Below are 23,265 nucleotides of genomic sequence, written 5' to 3' on the forward strand. Positions count from 1 at the left end.
GTCTGCAGGCTGAATGTAACCTTCACACCTCTGGCCTATTTGTATCTTTAAAACAAGCACATATAGGGGTGCCTGGGCGGCTCAGTCAGTCGAGTGTCCAACTTCGGCTCGGGTCATGATCTCGCGGTTCGTGGGTTCGAGCCCCGCGTCGGGCTCTGTGCTGACAGCTCGGAGCCTGGAGCCTGCTTGGGATTCCGTGTCTCCCTCTCTCCATGCTCCTCCCCCACTCACAGTCTGTCTCTCCCTCTCTAATAAATAAACATTGAAAAAGATGTTAAGCCATTAAATTTTACACTTTAATTGTATGACTTGTATATGGCATATGAATTCTATCACAATAATGCTGTTTACACACACACACACACGGAAATCCCAGGAACCACAAGGTCCACTCAGCCAGGCCACGGACAGGGCCACTGAAGACCTATACCTTCCGCAGCAACACTTTTAGAGAAGCCAGACGTTGGATTTTTTGAGAAGACTCCCACTTTTTAGAACGTGGCAACTACCTGCCGGCCAGAGGACACCCACGGGCAGCCCCGCCGAGTTCCAGGCGGGTTTTTCGCCTTTTGCCGACACCAAGCGCCGCTGCCTGCCCCCGCCCCCCCCCCCCCCCCCGGCTTCCTCCGAGGTCCCCGAGTACACGGTGGGGGTGAACATGAAGTGGCCCGAGGACTGTGGGGCCTGCCTTCACCCTGGGCACGCAAGTAGGAATGTCACCTCTTCTCCAAAAGCGGTCACGGGGGCCCCTTCAGATGACAGCGGAGTACAGGTCTTTCCAAGGTGGCCGTCCGCCCCTCCACCAGCCTGACCGGAGGCAGAAAGAGCAGCCTCAACCCTGTGCACAGAATGGGCGGGCGAGGGGGAAGGGAGCGGGGGCCTGCTGCGGGTGGGGGGGAGGCCCGGGGAGGAGCAGATGAAGGGGTTCTCCAGGCGGCGCTGGCGGGAACTGCAAACCAGGAAGGCCCCCCCCCCCGGTATTTATCCTACAGACATGTTGGCACAAATGCAAAAGGAGTACAGAGAGTCCTCCTGCAACAGACTTTGTGAGAATAAAAGGATCCACGTAACCCAAATGCCCATCTATAGAAGAATGGCGGCCTGAATTGTAATCCAGACAATGCGATTCTGTTTAGCAGCTAAAAATAATCGGGCAGCTCTCTACGTACTCATACGGAAAGATCTCCAAGACATATTGAGTGAAAAAAGCAGGATGCACAAATGGGAGGTAACAGGTGGGGATGGGAAAGGACCCGTCATGCTGGAAGGGGACAGAGACAGGAACAGAGCTGGGTAGGAGGGGGTTCTGTGCCACCCCACGGCCACTGGGACCTGTGGATTTTGTGACATGTTCATATACTTTTATTTTTTAATTTTTTTTTATAGTTTATTTTTGAGAGAGAGAGACAGAGCGTAAGCAGGGGAGGGGCAGAGAGAGAGGGAGACAGAATCTGAAGCAGGCTCCAGGCTCCGAGCTGTCAGCACAGAGCCCAACATGGGGCTCGAACCCATGAACTGTGAGATCATGACCTGAGCTGAAGTCGGACCCTTAACCGACTGAGCTACCCAGGCGCCCCGACACTTTTTATTTTTAAAACAAAACTTATTTTATTTTTTTAAATTTATTTATTTTGAGAGAGAAAGGAAGAGTGTGTGTGTGTGTGTGTGTGTGTGTGTGTGTGTGCACACAAGCAGGGGAGGGGCAGAGGAAGGAGAGACAGAATCCCAAGCAGGCTCTGTGCCATCACCATTAATGCGGAGCCCGATGTGGGGCTCGAACCCATGAACCATGAGATCCCGACCTGAGCCGAGACCAAGAGTTGGATGCTTAACTGACTGAGCCATCCACGGGCCCCACAAAAGTTATTTTAAAAGCAAAACTGGGCACATTTCGCTAACAGTGCAGAGCCTGCTTGGGATACTCTCTCTCTCTCTCTCTCTCTCAAAAGAAATAAACTTACAAAAAAAAAAAAAAGAAAAAGAAAAAGAAAAACCAACTCCAATTCATTTTATTTTTTTTATTTTTTAATTTTTTTTAAATGTTTATTTATTTTTGACACAGAGAGAGAGAGAGAGACACAGAGCATGATGGGGGAGGGATGGAGAGAGAGGGAGACACAGAATCCGAAGCAGGCTCCAGGCTCCGAGCTGTCAGCACAGAACCCGACGCGGGGCTTGAACTCACGGACTGCGAGATCATGACCTGAGCAGAAGTCAGACACTTAACCGACTGAGCCACCCAGGCGCCCCTCCAATTCATTTGAAAAGACCCCACAGGCCAAATTTCCACCACACCTGCACCAAGGGATAATTTCAGAACGCAAGACAGCGTTAGGGGGACCGGTGGTTCCTTTGGACCCCGGGCTCAGCAACTGTGTTTTGCAAACCAAAAAGTACCATCGAGGGCTGGCCTCACGTACACAGGTCAGAAGTTAACCCCGGATTTCTCGGCCTGCAGGAGGCCGCGCTGGGGAGTGAGAACTTGTGACCTTCAGCACAAGTGGAGGCGAAAGGCTGAAATCTTCACAGCCGGACACTGTAGAGAAGTGAGTGTGCGACCCGCTCTGTCCCCACGGACAGAAGTGTCCCCCACGTATTCTCCCTCCCAGCGCCTGGCACGACGTCTGCCCCCAGTACCTGTTCCATAAACATCTGCAGAATGAGGAAGTGAGCAATCGTAGCTGACGTTCCCAGCCTGCTAACTACGGGCCAGACCCCGCACCAAGCGTTTCCTGCAGCTTACCTCATCCGACCGTCCAGCACCGCGGGAGATGAGCAGACAAGGCAGGAAGGGGCCCCGAGCACAGGGCCGAGATCCGACCCCACACCTCGTGGCTTCAGGGCCCAGTTCCCCCCCCCACCCCCAACCTGAGCAAGAGGACGAGGGGAGTCCGCACCTCTATAAAGGATGTTTCTTTAACTGATACGTACGAAGTCACTCAGTGCCTCTGGACAAAGCAGCAGGCAGGACAGACAGGGTCCCTCAGGGGGCTGCGGCTGGACACAGGGCATTCATTCACAAAAGAGAGGAGCTGTGTGGGCCCAACTGGGTTGGCCATCGGAATCACCAGGGGAGTGTTGACCAGGCCAGGCCCCCAGGCCCGGGCCTTGCTCGCAGGTACCCCTACAATCAGCAACCACAGTGATTTTCCAACACACCAATCCATCCAGGTCACTCCGGGCTTAAAACCCTGCTGGAGAGCTTTTAGAATCCCCGTGGGCAGGGGGCACCCACACCAGTGACATTAGAATACCTGGGGGGGGTGGGCAGGGGTGGCGGAGGCCGCAGGCATCAGAATCTTTTCTGGAAGATCCCCCGATGACCCCGACCTTCGGCAAAGTCTGGGGACCCCGCGCTCCAACAGAGCTCTCAGCCTTCGCTGCGCCCCACCCAACCCCTGGTGGTTGCTCCAACTTCATTTACAGGGGCTCCAACGCCTATTTACAGAGGTGTGAAATACGTGTGTCTTCGCCTTTTAAGCTGTTACACGCACACGCACACCTCCGTGCACCTGGCCTCACTCCCGCATGAGTCTCCCGTGCAGAGCTGACTCGCTCCGCAGCCGGGACCTGTCCACTGGGCACAAGCATCGCCACCCACCAGCCTGTGCGACAGCACTGAGGTCATTCCCAATCTTTGGGAACCTCTCTGTCTTCAAGCTTCTCGGCTGGTGCGGAGGGAACCTTTAGCCAAGGCTCTGGGCTGACCCAGGGATGGCTCCTTCCACCGCTGGGCAGCTCCACGGGGAGAAAGGCAGGAACTTCTTTCCGAGAAACACGCTCCCGCCGTGGCCTGGGCTCCTCACACCCCGGAAGGTTCTGATTCAGGGAATGTGGCCAGCTCAGTCCATGTCCACTTGGACAGCCACGTCTGTGGTCTCCCTGCGGCCCTTCCAGCACCTTCCAGCCCTGCAGCCGTGAGTCTGAAAATCGGATCATGTCTTTCCTCTGCTCATGGCCAACTCACCCCCGCTCGTGGCCAGGACCCCGGAATCAAATCCAGAGTCCTCCCCGTGGCCCTAGGTCCCGGTCTAGTCCTGCCCACTCCTGCCCTTGGCTGCTGAGGCCCACCCACGTGAGCACCTCTCTGTTTCTCATGTTTCCCCCTCGGGCCATGCCCGTGCCGCTGGAACTTGGCCTGGCATTCCTTCCACCCCTCCCCGTGCGTCTCTGTCACAGTCCCCCCTCTGTCTCCTTCACGGCACCGATCACCATGTAGTTGCTCCGCTTGGTGGCACCCCCAGGCCTTGAGGGCAGGCACCCCCTGTGCCCCACAGGCCTCTCCGCGGGACCCAGCACAGTGCCTGGCACACAGCAGCTTCGCCATAAGGATCCGAGGAGTAAACGAATACAGAACTACCTCTGGAGACAGGGCATCTGAACATCCCAAACCTGAAAGCCGAAAGCAAGCCAGCAGCTCACGAGGACGGGACACGCGGTGCGTGCGGGTCGGACATAACAGAGTATCCACTGCTCTCACAAAGCAGCAGCCTCTTGTACGTTTTTCAAGAAACGCAAGGCATCTTTGGCTAGTTTATGTTTTTCTTTAGTCGAAACACATGGCTGGGAGAAGCTGTTCTGTTTCCTCCCCATACGACGACAGCAAAATCAAAAGTCCAGGCACAAGGGTAAATGGTAACGGACGCTGGCTTCAGTACAGGAATAGGAGGGGGGGGGGGGTGCCCGGGTGGCTCAGTCAGTTGAATGTCCGACTCTTGATTTCAGCTCAGCTCACGATCCCAAGACTGTGGGGTCGAGCCCAAGGTCACAGGATTGAGCCCTGCATCGGGCTCTGTGCTAACAGCACAGAGCCTGCTTGGTATTCTCCCCCCACTCTCAAAATACATAAATAATCATTTACAAAAATTTTGTTTTAAATAGGGAGGAGTGGAGACTATGACAAGTGGGGCCCAAACTTGGAAACATGGACCTAGATTTACCAGATCAGCTAATATTTTATTTTATTTTTAAATGTTTATTTTTGAGAGAGAGAGAGAACGCGTGCAAGTGGGGGAGGGGCAGAGAGAGAGGGAGACACAGAACTGGAAGCAGGCTCCAGGCTCTGAGCTGTCAGCCCAGAGCCCGATGCGGGGTTCGAACCCACGAACCGTGAGATCATGGCCTGAGCTGAAGTCAGACACTTAACCAACTGGGCCACCCAGGTGCCCCTTGTTTTATTTTTTAAAGTAAGCTCTATGCCCAATGTGGGGCTTGAAGTCATGACCCCAAGGTCAAGAGTCACATGCTCTATCGACTAAGGGGTGCCTGACTGGCTCAGTCTGTAGAACATATGATTCTTGATCTTGCGGTCGTGAGTTCAAGCCCCATGTTGGGTGTAGAGCTTACTTTAAAAAAAAAGAACAGGGGTGCCTGGGTGGCTCAGTCGGTTGAGCGTCCGACTTCAGCTCAGGTCACGATCTCACAGTCCGCGAGTTCGAGCCCTGCGTTGGGCTCTGGGCTGATGGCTCAGAGCCTGGAGCCTGCTTCCCATTCTGTGTCTCCGTCTCTCTCTGCCCCGCCCCCGCTCATGCTCTATCTCTCTCTGTCTCAAAAATAAATAAAAAAACGTTAAAAAAAAAAAAAAAGAACAGATTGATGTTTTAAATAAACAAGAAACTCAGAATTTTTCATGAAAATTCTCTATTTAAACAACCCCATGTGGACTGATCCAATCACATCAGTGTTGGATTCGACCCCTGGGCCTCGAGTTTGCAAACCCTGATCTAATCCACCTGTGGTTAAAAGACCCAAATGTTGTGTTCCCTGTCATCCTCTGCTCACTCAAGCAAAGCCCCTGGGCATGAGAAAGTGCTGGCTTGACTTCCTTCCATCTAGGCCTTGAACCTCATCTGTGGGCCAAGCCCATCCTGTGTCCCAGCACAGGTACCAAACAGGATTCTGAAAGAGCCTGGCCAGGAAGTCACCCGTGGGTGGCTATCGGCACCCAGCCTTTCGAGAGGGCCCTGAGCTCCCTCCCCTCATGAGCCAGAGGGCACCCAAGAGGCAAACACCTCTTCCTGCCATCTTGGAGCAGCTTCTGGAGGCCACCCTGACACCTCCCCCAAAGAGGAAGTTCAAACCAGAAAAAGAAAGTAAGACACAAAAAACCTGGCTGAACAGAATACCCGAAGACGCCGGAAACAGTAAAACACTCACCTGCCAACCAGCGTCAACACGCCTCCGCCCTGTAGCAGCTCCTTGATCCCGGCAGACAGAGCAAGGTGCGGGGCTCGGCTTCCGCCCTCCTCGCCGGCTGCACCTCCCTCCGCTCCCCCTCCACCTGCTCTTCCGTCCGAGGCGCACCCTGCTTCGTTCCACCCCAGGGCCTTTGCAAGTTTTGTTCCCTCTGCCTGGGATGCTTTTCTCCGCTTTGCCTGGCCAACTCCCATTCGCACTTCAGGGCTCAGCCTAAAATGTCGCTGCCTCAAGGAAGCCCTCCCTGACTGCACCCCCAACAGAGTCACGTCCCTGTGCTTCCTCTTCCCGGCACATTCACAGGTCCCAGCTTCCTCAGAGAGACCTTCCCCACCCCTCGTCTCCCCGACTCATGCGGATACCCTCTACCTCACCACCCCATCTAGAGGGGTTGTGCGTTATGTGTCTGTTGTCTGCCAGCGTCCTGAAGGCAGGGCCCCTGCGTGTTTCCCTGCTCTCCCCCGCTCCTGGGCCCCGCCGTCCAGTCCTGTTCCCAAACCAGACCTCCCTGTTCCGGGTTGCTCACTGGCCCATCTGCAAACAGCCTCAGCGCGGGGAGCCGCCAGTGGGTTGAGCCTTAACCAGAGGCTGCAAGTGACTGTGCTCCGGCAGTCTCTGCTGCTTCTGGTAAATAAAGTTCAGCAAGCACTCTGAGTGGGTTTATTGCCGTGCGGAGCTGCAGGGAGTTGGGCTGTTCATTACGTCTCTTACAAATGAGCGTGAGCCAGCCCGTGTCTGAGTTAGAGAGAGCCCTGAGTGAGAAAATGAAGTTAACGCATGCAGTTTCTCTTGAAGGCTGTCCCTAATAGAGACAAAATGAAGCTGAGGTCTAGCCGCTGGGCACGACATCTCTCTGCTGAGAGCAAGGGAGAGAAGGAACGAGGACGATGCTCAGGCTTCTTACACCAGTGAAAACCCGGACACAACCCAAATGCCCATTCCTGGGGGCACGGTTCATAAGTTACGGTACCTCCACGGGACGTCACTTATCCCGTGTGGGCCTCAGTTCTCCCAGCTATAAAATCAACCAAACAAGGGGCGCCTGGGTGCCTCCAACGGTTGAGCGTCCAACTTCGGCTCAGGCCCGTGACCTCACAGCTCGGGAGTTCGAGCCCCGCGTCGGGCTCTGTGCTGACAGCTCAGAGCCTGGAGCCTGCTTCACATTCTGTGTCTCCCTCTCTCTCTGCCCCTCTCCCACTTGTGCTTGGTCTCTCTCTCTCTCTCTCTCTCTCTCTCTCTCAAAAATAAACATTAAAAAAAAATTTTTTTTTAATTAACCAAACAACTTCCTAGCCCTGGGTCACTGCCAGGAGCAACGACACAGTCTGTGAACAGGGTCCAGCACGCTGCTAGCACATAGCATGGGCCCAGGAAATAGGAGTAATTATCATTTAGTTGTGGGGTATGGGGAAGCCAAAGAACGATGGAGCATAGTCTCCAACATGGAGGCCGCCGGCCTCATATGACTATTGAACACTCACAACGTGGCCAGTCCCAACTGAGAGATATGTTGTAAGTTGAATATAAAAGCCTGATTTTGAAAACCTAGTACCAAAAAAAAAAAAAAAAAAAAAAAGAATGTAAAAATCTCACTAAGATTTTTACATGGTCATTGTTTACATGTTGGAATGATTGATATTTTGGAGGAACTGTTACTTTAAATATATTGAGACTAGTTTCACCTGTTTCTTTTTCTTTTTTTTTTTTTTTTGTGGCTCCCAGAATATTTAAAATTACAGGAGTGGCTCATATTTGTGGCTCAGATTATATTTCTATTGGATGGCTCTTACGGATACATTCAGACATGAAAATATGTCCGTGCGATTTTGTAAAATTGAGATGTAAGTCACATACCATAAAAGTCACCCTCTACGAGCACACAGGTCTGCGGTTTTCAGTATATTCACAAAGTTGGGCAGCCACCACCACTAATTCCAGAACATTTTCGTCACCCCAAAAAGCCCTGTACTTTATCACCAGCAGTCACTCCCCACTTGTCCATGCTATTTTGAGTGGGGGGAAAAAAAGCCACTTGGAGAACGGTATTACTACGTCAAGCAGAGTTTTGTAAAAACGAATACATAGTATTATTGATACATGCACACCCGCACTTGTAAATGCACTTTCTAAGCATTTGGTTGGGGTGAGGTACACCACCACATGTCTAGTGATGGTTATCTCGGGGACCCGGAGTCGGGGCGCAGAGAGCAGGAAGAGGGGTGCTCCCTCTGTATTTGATGTATTTCTGTCCTGCTTCTGAGATTTAAAGAGAATGAGTTGAATTCAACCCTTAAATAACTCCTGGTGCACTTGGGTAAATAACTTTAACGGCACTGTTAACAGACTGGCTTCGGCTGGAAGATGAAGGGCCTAGTTTCAGATCTACTTTTTATTCTGTGCTTTTAAAATAGAAAGTACAGATAGAGACGAGGTATTTTCCCTCTTAGCAACAGCAGGACCGAGGAGGCCTGGTACTTCCCCGCACAGACGCAGGCTGCCCGCCTCCTCCCGGGCCACCGGCACCCGGCTCTGAGCGCAGCGGGCCGAGCGCTCGGCCGGGGGCAGGACCGGGGGCGGGGGGCGGCCTCCCCAGAGCCCGGCCGATGCTGGGGGCCCGGGTCCGGATGCGAGGCGACTCTGGGCCCCCGGGGGGCCTTGTGGCTGAAAGAGGGAGAGGCCAGACCTGACGCGCATCTCTGGGTGGCGCCAGGCAGTCATCTCTCCGCAAGGCGGGGAGCCTCGGGCCCTTGCGTTGGGCGCGCGAGGATGCTGCGGGGACGCTGAGGGTTCGGGTTCGGGTCCCCGCGCGCCGGAGGCCGCACCCACCCTCTCCTCCCCCGGGGTGCCAGGGCGTTGACCGCCGCCCCTCCCCCGACCCACCTCCCCTACCTCCAGCCCCCGCTCCCTACCTCGGCCGCGGGCTCGGGGGTCAGGAAGAGCGCGAGCTCGCGCGCCCCGCTGCGCACGGGCTCCGGCCGGTCGGCGTCCAGGAGCAGCATCAGGAGAGCGGCGGGGTCCAGCTGGCGGAGGCTGCCCGAGAGCCGGTGGCCGGGTCCCGGCCTCGGAGCCCCGCCCCCGACCGGCTGCATGCCCCGCGGCCGGCCTGGAGGAGGCGGGGCAGGTGCGCACCCGGACGCGGCCCGCACCTCCCCGAGCACCGGACCGAGGGGGCAGCGCCACCCAGTGGCGCGCGGCGCTCACTGCGCCCGGCCCTCGCACCACCTGGTAAAGCAGAGATTCTCAACCTCGCTTGCATATTGTCATCACCTGGGACTCTTCAAACTTCCAAAGTCCGGCCCAGCACACGGTCCCTGAGGTTGGGACCTGAGCACCAGCACTTTTTGAAGTTCGCCTGGGGATTCCTACAGACAGCGGAGTTTGAGAACCGCCAGTGTAGACCACCCCTTTTCATTGGAATCCGGGCGGAGCCGTGTCTCCCAGCCCCCACGGCACTTTAGAATGCCCTGGGGAGCTTTCAAAAGCCCGGAAGCCAGGCCTCACCCCGGCGGAATCAGCCGGAATCCCTGGGGGTGGGGCTTGGGCATCAGTAGTTTTTTAAAGCTCCCGGGGTGTTTCCAGGATCCAGGATAGAGAACGGGGACCTTTCCTTTAAAGACCAAAGTCCCCGCCCCCAGGACCGGCCTAATTCCAGCATCTTGTTTGCGCCCGGCGGAGAGATCTGGAAATTAGAGAAGCCGGTTGTAGCGGTCCTTTTCCTCGCTGGGGCAGCTTGTAGAATAAACTCCCCAGGGAATTCTTAAGCTCACTGTTTGCCCGCCCCCCCCCCCAATACACACACCCCTGGGAGGCTTGTTGAGACCCTCTAGAGGCCGAAGAGGGCGGAGTGCATCCTCCCAAAACAATGCTAATAAGGAAAATCCTAAAAATGGGGAAGAGGTCCAGGGAAATCTAGAAATATAATTTTTCCTATGACGTCTTTTTTTTTTTTTAATGTCACATTCGTTTAACAAAATCAAGCTGGGCTTAGGGGTGTAAATAAATATACGCAACGTCCCTCGTCCCCCTCCCGGCCCCGTGGAATCTAAATGTATAGTTTACGTGACCACCTGGGTAGGGGGCATAACATGTCCTCGATCTGTCTTTGGGGTAATCCGTCACTTCCACACCTGCCCCCCGCTCATTGCTCCACACCCCTGCCCAAACATTCAGACCTGCAGGTCAGAGTCGCATTCTGGAAAAATCTTGGCAAAGATTCGGGCCACAGGTGGTTAGTTACGGGATTGGATAGGAACCCGCAGAACCTGAACTTGGCTATTCATTACCGTCCTGATTTCCCCGGTGCTCAGAGCCCTTCAGTTCATCACACAGACACCAGGAACCAAGCTCAGACCCTCACTGCTGCAGGCGGGCTGGCTGGGGGTCCTCCCTCTGAAAAGCCGAGAACTGGCTTCAGACTAGCGGAAGAGACCTGGGCACAGCAGAATTCCCCTGATGAATGAGATTCACAAACATAATGCTAAGAAGAAGAAAAAAAGAAAAAAAGACAAGTTGCAGAAGGCACACTTAGGGCACACTGCCATTACCATAAAGTTTTAAAAACATGCAAAACCACACTCTGTATTGTGTATGGATACAGACATACGGAGCAAGAGTATAAAACTGTGCATGGGGACCGGGCAGGCCACATTCAGGAAAGTAGTTACAGGGGGATTGAGATGGCCAACCCAGGAGGGTTATGAACAGGGTTTCATGGTATTTGTAGTGTTTTATTTCTTCTGCTGATGTTTGTTGTAACACTTAAACCTAGTGAATGCCCAAAATGACTCATCGAAAGTAAAAGGAATAAACAAAAAAGGCTGGGATATTATCTAAAAGTGCAGATTACCCAGCACCTCCCCCACCTCCCGCCCCGGCTTTCCCGGGAGATGGGGTGTCTGGGGAAGGATCCATACCCTGGGCTGAGTTGGGTAGCCAACAGTCACTTTGTTTTCAGTCTTTTTTTTTTTTTTTCTCCCTAAATGTGTGATTATGCCTTAGAAACATTGTGCTACAAATACAGATGCCCGGAGCCCTCCCCCAACTTGCTGAATCAGAATCTTTGGGGGGCTAAACATCTGCATTGTGACAGCTGTGAAGTGGATTCTGATGCACACCAAAGTCGGAGAATGACCCCCAATTAGGGGCTCCCCCTTGCCGCAGGCATTTACCCAGGGATCCCCCCATGGGAGGCCAAATCAATGGTTTTCAACAAAGGGGATTGAAGGTGTAAAAATCTCCTAGCCTCTCAGTGACGCTTGGCTATGTCCCAACGCCCTGTCCCGGGTCCTCAGCTCTTGGGGAGACCCTGGGGCAGAGGCAGCAAGCCTGAGGCCTGGCATGTAGCCTGCCAGGGCCGCACCCTGCCCAAACCAGTTTGAACCAGCCGCAGGGATGGAGCTGTGGCGCGTCCCCACGAGCTCCCTCTGGCGCCCAAGCCGGGCTCAGCTGCCGCTCTGGTCTCCTGCGTGGAGTCCTCTGCGGGTGCAGGCGGCCGGCTCCAGCCCAGCCTGAGGGTGGGGGCGCCAGTGGCTGGCAGGCTGGCAAGGCCCCCCGGAGCCCTAAAAGGAGTGCCTGGCTGGGCCTCAAGGTCACACGCCCTTCCACCCCCCCACACCCCACCCCCATCTGGCTTCATCTCCAGCTACAAAATGGTTGCCTGTCTGTGTCTTTTCAAGGTCAACGCCAGCCCAGGCCTCAGGCATACAAGGTTCTAGATTAGCAATGGTTCCCAAGCTTGGCTGCACATTGGAAACACCTGAGAAGCTTGCAGAACATACTGACGCCCAGCCCCCGCCCCAGAGGTTGTGATTTAATTGGTATGGGGTGTGGCCTTGGTTTGGGGAGGTTTAAAAGATCCCCCAGGGAATACCATCTGTACGGTTCCAGTGCGTGCTTAACTCTGTGGGCGCTGGTGACCCTGGGGTCCCTTGGCACCCACCACTGTCCTCACTGCTGCTGCGTCCTCGGCACTTACCATGTGCCAGGCGCTGCTCACATAGGTGGCCTCATTGAATCTCTGCCACATCCCGTGAGGTAGGCGGCCCCTGCTGCCATGCCCATTGTACAGATGAAGAGACTGTGACCAAGAGAGACAGATTCATCCGCTGGCCCAGGACAATAACTAGCATAGGCAAGAGCCAGGATTTACACTTGGAATATCTGATTCCAGGACCCAACTCCTCACCGGCCACTCACACCAAATACTCTGCCTCCAGCGAGACAACCCCTCTTGGTTCCGGCTCCAGCCTCCCCCCTCTAACCTGGCCCGTTAGGAAAGCCCTGCCCTGCCCTGCCCCTGTGCCAGCCCGCCTTCTTCACTGCCCTCCTGGAGCACATTCTAGTCATCTCCCTTCTTGCTCGTAAACCTTCACGGGCTCCCCAGTGCCCACCGCGTGAAGTTCAAAGACCATACCCCTGGCCCTACCTCGCCAATCTGTTTTCGCGGCTTTTCTCTCTGAACCCTAAATTACAGATGGGAGCCCACGGAGCAGGGCCAGGCCTTGGGTGAGGCCAGAGAGGCATGTGGGACAAACTATCCAGGGACAGCAGCAAGCGAGGGTCTCCTCACAAGGTGTGCCCTGGGCTTACCTGAGTCCTGGCCCCGGCCATACAGCCTGCTGCGTGCGTCCCTCCCCAGATTCCTACGTTGAACCTCGCCCCCCACCCAGTTTGGGGGGTGGGGGTGCCTCCAGGAGGTGATCAGGTTATAAGAGTGGAACCCTTGTAAATGGAATTAGCGTCCTTCTACCCCAGAGGGCTCCCTTGCCCCTTCCACCGCGTGAGGACACCCTGACAAGTTGACGGTCCACAACCCGGAAGCGGGCTCTCACCAGATGCCGATTTTGGATTTTCCAGCCTCCAGAACCGTGAGAAGTAAGAGCTGCTCATATGTCACAGTCTATGGAATTTTGTTCTAGCGGCCTGAATGGACGGAGACACCTACAAATGTATTTGTTTTGGATAACATTATGTTTAAGTATCTATATCTTTTTTTTTTAACATTTTTTAAATGTTTATTTTTGAGAGACAGAGAGAGAGAGAGAGACAGAGAGAGAGAGAGAGATAGAGCACGAGTGGAGGAGGGACAGAGAGAGAAGGAGACACAGAATCTGAAGCAGGCTCCAGGCTCCGAGCTGTCAGCAGGGCTCGAACCCACGAACCGTGAGATCATGACCCGAGCCGAAGTTGGACGCTCAACCGACTGAGCCCCCCAGGCGCCCCTCTATATCTTTTAATGTGATAGCCTTCTACGGTTCATGTGGACACTCAGACTCAGTGGCTTCTCTTGGAAAGAAAGGAAAGATTAGGGAACCGTGAGCCGGCACTGTGGCATGGCCATACTTCGCCAGTGAAGGACCTGTCCCGGTTTGCCAGTCTTCCACACTGGGCCCCAGTCTTGTACTGACCTGTTGGTCCCTGAAGGTGTCCAGGTTCCTGAGCCCAGGGACCCCTGAACGTGTCACATATCTGCCAGGCCCCCCGTCTGTGTCCAGCATTTCCCGTCTGCAATGCCCTAGCTGGGGCACCTGCCCCTGACCGCCACCCCCGCCTTCCGCCAGTCTTCAAGGGCCCTTCTTCTGCCCCTCAAGCACATGTGCCCTGTAAGCTCGCCTTCTGATACCTTCTCCCTTCTGCAAAGGTGGAAATCCATCTTCAGACAGCAAGTTCCTGGAGGACAGAGGATATGTCTGATGCATTTGTTGTTGTTGTCGGTGTTGTGGGTTTTCAGCCGACTGCCTTTGCACACAGGAAGTCCTCAGTAAACACATCTATCTAAAATTTGAAGTCGCTCTCCTGCTTCACGTCTGTTTCCCCGCTAGCAAAATAATTTAGCACCCATCTTCAAAGAAGCACAGCGAGGGGCGCCTGGGTGGCTCAGTGGGTTAAGCGTCCGAGACTTCAACTCAGGTCATGATCTCACAGTTCGTGGGTTCAAGCCCCGTGCCGGGCTCTGTGCTGACAGCTCGGAGCCTGGAGCCTGCTTCGCATTCTGTGTCTCCCTCTCTCTCTCTGCCCCTCCCCTGCTCACACTCTGTCTCTCAAAAATAAATAAACCTAAAAAAAAAAAAGCACAGTGAAAAACCAGGTTTTGAAATTCTCACACTACAGTGGCAGGAAACAGCAACAACACATTCCCCTTCTTTCTCGGCAAAGGACAGCTTCTGGAAAATTCTTTGCAGTAATTCGATATATATATATTTTTTTCCTACCTCCTTCCCTTCCCGAACAGAGCTACACAAAGGGTCTCAGAGCTTTGGAGGCAAGGGTCAAGGTTCAAACTGCTCTGTGCATGCCAACGCGTAGCTTTACAGCGAGAGCCACCATGGATTTGAGATGTAAGAGGAGAATCACGGGTTTGGAGGAATGAGGACTTCTCCCCCTTCCAGCTGCTGAGATGTGGGTCTTGGGTTGTTTTCTCTGCCTCCATCTAAACAGGCGTGGGGCGGCGGGGGCACAAAGACGCTGCCAGACGTGAGGACATCTGCAGCGCCCGCCTTGGGTCAGTGAGGGCTGAGCTTAGTGCTTCCTGTCACTTCTCATCCAGGGCTCACAGCTGCCCGGGACCTGCCGGGTCCACTGCCCGATGCTAGGGCGCTGGGGGCCACCGGGTTTCAGAACGGGGTATTGGTGGGTTTCAGGATGCTAACACAGAGCACGCCCGACATCTCAGGGCGACTCCCGGACACGCGAGGACAGCACCCCATTATCACACTGGACATTTCTCAGCAACACGTGTGAACGTTCACCTCAGGCGAGTGGATATGGATAAGGCCTTACATAAACCTCAGGTCAATTCGGCCCAGGTTCTGCTGGCCAATGTGTCCGCTGCCCTCATCGGGGTGGGGCGTCGGGAAAGCCGATGGTTTTTAGAGTTTCCTGAGTTGCCAAATCAAAAAAAACCAAAAAGCAAAAAAAAAGGAACTGTGGACTCATTTTCCTATTTCCCATTTGGGGAAACTGAGGCTCGGTAGCCCAGACCTACGCATGTAACGGCGACGTGGCATCGAGCTTCGGACCCGCAGGCTTTCTAGGATATCACGTTGAGACGGATCGGAACGTGTCAGGAGACGTCAGAAAGTTAAGTGCCCTGGCAAAAACAGCGTTCTTTAGCCTATTTGGGACGTCTGAACACATTTGCTTTCTTGTTTCAGGAACGCGTATCTCTCTCTGCTCACTAGGATTCAAAGGTCCTTTTCTGTCTTTGGAGTAAATGGTACAGTGCTGTGCATTCAGTAGGTACTCCATAAAGGAGATACTGCTCTGTACCTGAGAGCAGCCGCTGGTTGTAACACAAACCTGAGAGCGGCCTCTAGTTGTAATAACGGCCAAAAGTAAACGCCGTGAGACTTCGGGGGAGAAAAATGCATTTATTTATCTTAACGACGATGCCGGAAACCGTGTCTTCAGCAGCGCACGTGACAAACACAGGGCATTTTGAAATTCACCTGGAGTTTCACTTGAGGCCGTGAAATAACACACCCGTATAGCACAGAGTCCGAAGTCCAACCGTCCGGCTTCGAATTCTGGCTCCCCACCGAAGAGCTGTGTGACGTCCCTGGAGTTTCTTAACTTCTCTGTGCCTGACTTTCCTAATCAGTAGAATGACAGGCTGAAAAGATTCAACGAGCTAACCTCTGCAAGGGTCTGGAAGAGAGTCGGTGCTCGATGGATACCGCTTGTGGAATATTGACACGCTGAGAGCGTTGCCAAGGGAAGGCAGGGAAAACCAGCAGGTGAAGTCAGGTACTCCTCACCGAGTAGGCGCCTGATCTCTGTTGGGACAGACCGAGTGTAAAGTCTTGTCACGTGACGCCAGTTGGAAGGCGCTGCAGCTGTCTCGCACCGAGAAGGCCTGGATTAGCGAAAGGAAGATCACGAGGAAGGAGGCCGTGAATTCGGCCAGAGACAAAGAGCCGGAGAAACCCCACCCGCAGGCCTGTGCGGGCTGGTCCTCGCGAAGCGTTGGCACACCTCTGCGGGAACGGCGCCCTCTGGTGTTGGCGCTGCGCAGCAGCAGCCGAGGGAGGCTGAGTTCTAAGATGGCCCCAAGATTCCTGGCCGCCGGTGGTGCCTGCGCCCCCGTGTCAATGCCCACGTGTGGCTGGGATCGGTGGAGGTGATGGGATATCGCTCCTGTGATGGATTAGGTTGCCGATTAGTTGGCCTCGCGTGAATCAAAGGGAGATTATCCCGGGTGGGCCTGACCTAATCAGGCGGGCACTGACGAGGGTTTGGAGGTCAGAGGTGAGAGAAGTCTGAGGGAGCCGCTCCTGCTGACCTAGAAGAAGGCAAGCAGCCCTCCTGCACACTCCCGGGGTGGGGGGGGGCGGGGCACGGGGCGGGGCACCGCAGGTGCCTCTAGGAGCTCAGAGCTTCAGGCCGACAGCTGCCGCAAACACAGCCTCAACGCGCTTGGATGAGGATCCAAGCCGATGCCGGCCTGATAGCCTGGTGACACGCTGAGCCAAGGACCCAGGTGACCCGTCGTGTTCAAACTGCACGGAAAGCGAGAAAACGACGGCGTGTTGTTTCAAGCCTCTAAGACGGTGGGACTTTGTGATGCCACGATAGAAGTCAAATGCAGGGGCATCCACTCAAGGGGGGCCCAGCTCCGCCCGGAAATGAGGGGAGAAGTTTCTGAAGGTGAGACTTCGGTCAGTGAACAGTCAGTTCTCCGAGTAGCGAGGCCCCACGGATGGGACCGTTCGAACCGTTGGACTGCTAGCCGCCTGTCCCTGTCCTTGGCACTTCGGGATAATGTGGATGGGGTTTCTGCTTTGGGTAGAGGGTTGACATGGGCGTAGTGTAGACAGGGTTTCTGCTCAGACAGAAGGTCGCCATGTAGATCAGGGCTGGTCTCACTTGAAGGTACCAGGGAATGACACATCACCTGGGAATTTTGGTCAAGTGCAGACGGTGACTTAGCAGGTCTGTTCAGTGACCCAGAGGCTGCTGCTGCTCTCCAAGGAACGTGAATTAGAAGCCCGCAGAATTTCTGATGGTCTCAGAATGTGTCTTCCTTCCAGCATTTTCTTTTTATTTTCTTTCCAAGGAGGTAGTGTGGTATCAGGTAGAATATTAGCTCCATGAGGACAGGGGCTGTGTTTTCTTGCTCACTGCTAAGACCCCACCACATGCTACACAGCTGATGTGTTTTGAATGAATGAGGTTTACTGAGAGAGAGTGAGTGCAAGCTGGGGAGAGGGGCAGAGGAGAGAGGGAGAGGGAGAGCATCCTTTTTTTAAATATCTTAAATTTTTTTTAATGTTTATTGATTTTTGATAGAAGAGGGAGGGAGAGGCAGAGCGGGAGCAGGGGAGGAGCAGAGAGAGAGGGAGACATAGGATCGGAAGCAGGCGCCAGGCTCCTAGCCGTCAGCACAGAGCCTGACGCGGGGCCCAAACTCACGAACAGTGAGATCATGACCTGAGCCGAAGTCAGATGCTCAGCCGACACAGCCACCCAGGCGCCCTGTGAATCACTATTTAATAGTTTTATTGAGCTATAACTCACATGCCATTCAATTCATGTATTTAAAGATTCAATGGCATATACTGAAGTCTATTCAGAGTTGCGTGACCATCACCACGGTCAGTTTGAGGACATTTTCCTACCCCAGGAAAGAACCCCCACCCTCCTTAGCCATCACTCCCCAGTCCTCCCATCGCCCCCTCCCCCCAGCTCCCGGCAACCACCAGTCTACTTCCTGTCTCTCTGGATTTGTTTGTTCTGGACCTTCCATGGGAGTATATCCTACGGTAGGTGGCCTTTTGTGTCTGAGCGCTTCTGCTTGGCATGCTGTTTTCACGTTTCCTCCACGCCATGGTGTATATCCAGTCTTCATTCCTTCTTGTGGCCCAGAGCTACGCCATTACGTGGATGTCCCACAGGCTGCCATTTATTCCTCAGGTGATGGCCACTCGGGCTGGTTATGGATCACTTTTTAAGGGCCACCAAGGATTAGTAGACTGTCTTCCACAGTGATGTTTGTCTTTCTTCCCACTATTGTCTTATCTGTTGCCACTCATCAAAATTTCACCATATTAAACGTTTTTTTTTTTTCTTTTTGCTTTTCAAACAGCCTTTTACACACTGATAAAAGATTGCAAAAGGATGATGTCTGGTGTTGACCAGAATATGGAGAGGTGCCTGGACCACCCAGCAGAATATAAACTCAGCACAACTTTCCTGGAGGGAAATCTAGCAATCTGTATCAAACATTTTATAATTTTTGCACAACCCTAGATCCAGAAATTCCAATTCTCCTAAGAATATAATCACGGTTGTGTGCAAATCCTTGCAGAGCTGCAACGGGAGAAAATTAGAAATCGTTTCAATAGTTAACGACAGGGGCACTGGTAAGATAAATCAGGCGATGCCCATATATAGATAGGCCTTGTGCAGCCATAAAAGAGAAGTTGAAGAAGAATATTTAATAAGTTCAAGAACTGTTCACAACATGTTGAGTTAAAAAAAAAAAGCAAGTTATGGGACTGTATTGTCAGATCTCACTTTTATAAAAAGGGAAAACTCTATGTATCCACACACACCAAAATGCTAACCGTGGCCATTTCTAAGTAGCGGTAATGCGATTTAAATTTTCTTCTTCTATATTTTGCCTGCAGTGAACATATTAATTTTGCAATGAGAAAACTAAGTGTCTTATTTAAGGAAGTTATTCTTGGGACTCCTGGCTGGCTCAGAGGAGCGTGCTACTCTCGATCTCAGGGTCATGAGTTTGAGCCCCACGTTGGGTGTAGAGATTACCTCAATAAATAAAACTTAAAAAAATAAAGAGGGGCGCCTGGGTGGCTCAGTCAGTTGAGCGTCTGACTTTGGCTCAGGTCATGATCTCACGGCTTGTGAGTTCGAGCCCTGCGTGGGGCTCTAGGCTGACAGCTCAGAGCCTGGATGGAGCCTGCTTTGGATTCTGTGTCTCTCTCTTTCTCTGCCCCTCTCCCGCTCGCACTCTGTCTCTCTCTCTCTCCCTCTCTCAAAAATGAACAAACATTAAAAAAAAATTAAAAAGGAAGAAACAAAGAAAGAGAGTTATTCTTAATCATGAAATACCAGTAACATTTTTCTAAGAGGAAGCATCATCACTGTATTATCCTTCTGGAAGGATTATCCAATTACAAATAGTGAGCAAGCTCTTTACTAAGAAACTTTATATCAGAAAAACCCCAACAATAACTAGTTAGAGAAATGAATGGTTACAGTAACTCCTTCCTAATAGAACAAAGAACAGTACCTAGAAAGATACTTAACAGAAAGTGTGCAGGAGCCCGAAGAAGGCGACTATAAAACTCTAGTAGAGAATATGGAAGAAGAAGCAAGTAAGTGGACAGACACCACATTCACCGAAGAGGAGAATCCGCGTCCTAAAGCTCTTCTCCCGTAAAATCTACACATTTACCAAAGTGCCGATCTAGGCTTGCAATGGAATTTTTCTTCTGAAATGTAACGAGAAGACCCCACTGTCTGGATGAGAGAATAAACACACAATATTTTGCTGATCCTCAAACACGCTTTTCTTTCATATTTAAAATTTTTTGAGATCAGGTGGAGTGAACTAAGGTGTCAAGATTAACCAGCAAAGTTTTGAATAAGAGCCATTGAAATTAAAAAAATTATAATAATTACCCCTCTCGTTCCATGGCAGATCCAGGAGACAGAAATAAGTAAGAAGGCAGGAGAATGTAAAAGTTTTCAAAGCCCTAAAAAATATTTTTGCCCATATTTGACATTTAAAATATGGAAACCTAGGGGCGCCTGAGTGGCTCAGTCGGTTGCATCTGACTTCGGCTCAGGTCATGATCTCGCGGTCCGTGGGTTCGAGCCCCGCGTCCGGCTCTGTGCTGACAGCTCAGAGCCTGGGAGCCTGCTTGGGATTCTGTCTCCTCTCTCTGCCCCTTCCCCGCTTGCGGTGTGTCTGTCTCTCTCTCAAAAATAAATAAACATTAAAAAAAATTAACATTGATACTTCATGGCCATGTAATCCTCGAGTCCCCATTAGAGTGTTGCCAGTTGCCCCAATAATGTCTTTTATATCAAAATAATTAACAGTTCAGTTCATGGGGTGCCTGGGTGGCTCAGTCGATTACGTGTTCGACTTCGGCTCAGGCCATGATCTCGGGGTTTGTGGGTTCGAGCCCCGCGTCGGGCTCTGTGCTGACAGCTCAGAGCCTGGAGCCTGCTTCGGATTCTGTGTCTCCCTCTCTCTTTGCCCCTCCCTGACTCACGCTCTGTCTCTCTCTCTCAAAAATAAATAAACATTAAAATTTTTTAATAAAAAAAATAAAAAATAAGATTTGGCATCCTTGTTTGATTGAAACACACTCCGAACACCCGAATTACACAAATACACACACTAATAGGAATTGTTGGATTTTAAAAAACTTATTACGGAGGGGCGCCTGGGTGGCTCAGTCGGTTAAGTGTCTGACTTCGGCTCAGGTCATTATCTCGAAGTTCATGGGTTCGAGCCTCGCATCGGGCTCTGTGCTGACAGCTCGGAGCCTGGATGGAGCCTGCTTCGGATTCTCTGTCTCCCTCTCTCTCTGCCCCTCCCTCACTCTCTTTCTCTTTCTCTGTCTCTGTCTCTCTCTCAAGAATAAATAAACATCAAAAAAAAATTTAAAAAACGTATTAAGGAGAATTTCAGACATAAATAAAAGCATTTTAAACTTAAGTAAAAAGTTCCAAAAATCGTCAATTCATGGTCAGGCTTGTTTCATCTATACCCCCACAACACTTTCTCTCATATCTGGAAATAAGTGTTTTTCAGATACACTAACAACAACTCGCGAGAAGACAAGAGTAGAAAAAGAGACAAAGTAATAGATAAAAACACCCAGGAACAAACTTAACAAGAGAGGAAATTTATACCCTTGTACCCGAGGAAAATTATACGCTCTGGAGGACAGGAGTCTGTGCAACAGAAAATGCTCGTCCTGTCTTGGATGGGACAACTCAGGGTGGACCCGATGCCGGTCTCCCTAAATTCACGTGGAGATTTCAGGCGACCCCGAGGAGAATCTCAACAGCTTTCTGTTACTGCTTTTCACTAGACAAAGTGATTCTCACCTTCATATAAAAATCTAACAAGCAAAGATGGGAAAACCCTGGCGAAAAAAAACGAAAAAAACAATGAGGGGATGTGGTAGGCAGAGTAATGATGCCAGAACTATAAAATAAGAAATCTGTGCTGCGTTAAGCTACGGAGTTTGTGGTGATTTGTTACAGAAGTAATAGGAAACTAATGCAGGGGAATAGGAAAAACATTAAAACCTGCGATAAACCCTCAATCATTAAAACAGTATAGAAGTGAAGGGCTCCTGACTGGCTTATCAGAGGAGTGTGTGACTCTTAATCTCTCGGGGCAGTGAGTTAAAGCCCAAAGCGGGTGAAGAGATTACTAAAAAAATAAATAAAGTTAAAAAAGAAAAAACAGTATGGAGGGGCACCTGAGTGGCTCAGTTAAGCAGCCGACTTCGGCTCAGGTCACAGTCTCATGGTTTGTGAGTTTGAGCCCTGCATCGGGCTCTGTGCTCCCAGCTGGGAGCTGGGAGCCTGGAGTTTGCTTCGGATCCTCTGTCTCCCTCTCTCTCTGCCCCTCCCTTGCTCGCACTCTGACTCTCTCACAGAGACTCTCTCTCTCAAAAAGACTCTCCCTCTCTCAAAAATAAATAACATTAAAAAGAAAGTTAAAAATAATAAAAATAAAAACAGTATGGAAATGATTGAAGAAACAGAACCAAAGAGCAGCATACAAAGTCCAAAAATATATTTGAAGAAGCAAACTTTCAAAATATGACAAATGTGACATACGTCAAGGGAGGTGGAAAGATAGCCAGTTGTTTATGAATGGCTGGGACAACTGGATAGACATTAGACCCACACCTCACACCTGCTCACGCTCTTCTGAGCTATTCTAGACCAAAGATCAAAATGTAAAAAGCGAAGGTACAAATATAATAGAATAAAGAAAGAATAATTATTTTACAATCTCAGAATGTGAAAGCCCCCATGTCCTATTATAACACGAAATTCAGGAGCCACAAAAAAATGTTTCAACTCTAGGGGCACCTGGGTGGCTCCATTGGTTAAGCGTCCGACTCTTGTTCGGGCTCAGGTCATAATCTCACGGTTCGTGGCATTGAGCCTTGCATCGGGCTCTGCGCTGACGGCATGGAGCCTGCCTGGGATTCTCTCTCTCTCCCTCTCTCTCTGCCCTTTCCCCGCTTGCACTCTCCATCTCTCTCTCTCTCTCTCTCTCCCAAAATAAATAAATAAACAAACATTAAAAAAAAAGTTTCAACTATAGAAAGATGAGAAGTTTCTGTATGGCAACACTACTGGAAACATATTCTAAAATAATGTAAGGGTCATAGAAATATTCTGTACCTCAGTCGTGGTGGTGGGTGGTGATTCTATGGATGTATATCTGTTGCAATTCATCGAACTGTATGTTCAAAGTACACGTTACTGAAACACATCATACCTCGGTGAAGTTGGCTGTTGGGGAAAGGAATGTGACCAGTTGGGAAAAATTGCTTGCCAGCCCATATCGTGGTCAAAGGGCACTCCCCATCCTCTACAAAGGGTTTCTGGAAATTGATAAGAAAAACACCAAATGGACAAGTATATGAAACGATAGGTGGAAGAAAAGTTCATTCAAGAAGCTCAGAATCACATGAAAAGAGGTTCAGTTTCACTCAGAATAAGATCCGTCCTTCAACCAACGGATTGGTGAAAATCCACAAGATTAGCAAGGTTGTGGGAAAACAGGCACTGATACCCATTGTTAATTGGAGTATAACCGGACACACCCCCAGGGAGGACAAGCCAGCAGTATCCATCAAAATTACAAGTGTGTGTGCTTATTCCCTCCATATTTCCGTTTGGGGGAATTTATATCAATATATTTCAATATATGCAAACATGACCTATGAGTACAGTTATTGCTACTTAGCTGCAATGGTAAGAAATATTGATACAAACTAAAGGTCCATCGCTAGGAGATTGTTTAATATACGAAATTGGTTTTTTATGTTATGGAGCTATAGA

At 51.4% G+C, this 23,265-nt stretch overlaps 1 protein-coding gene across 4 annotated transcripts in view; it reads right to left on the reverse strand.

Moving 5' to 3' along the window:
• Positions 1 to 9,298, reverse strand: part of BCAS4 (breast carcinoma amplified sequence 4) — a 60,746-nt gene extending 51,448 nt beyond the window's left edge. For all 4 annotated transcript variants that reach the window (XM_047068263.1, XM_047068260.1, XM_047068261.1 and 1 more), the window contains exon 1: positions 9,105 to 9,298. In XM_047068263.1, the coding sequence (XP_046924219.1) occupies positions 9,105 to 9,284 (180 nt within the window). In that variant the 5' untranslated portion in view covers positions 9,285 to 9,298. The remainder of the gene's footprint in view (positions 1 to 9,104) is intronic.
• Positions 9,299 to 23,265: the final 13,967 nt, after the last annotated feature.

Source organism: Lynx rufus, unplaced genomic scaffold (assembly GCF_022079265.1).
Source record: "Lynx rufus isolate CCGP_SWC_20201006 ecotype Redwood Valley unplaced genomic scaffold, mLynRuf1.p SCAF_8, whole genome shotgun sequence".
NCBI lineage: Eukaryota > Metazoa > Chordata > Mammalia > Carnivora > Felidae > Lynx > Lynx rufus.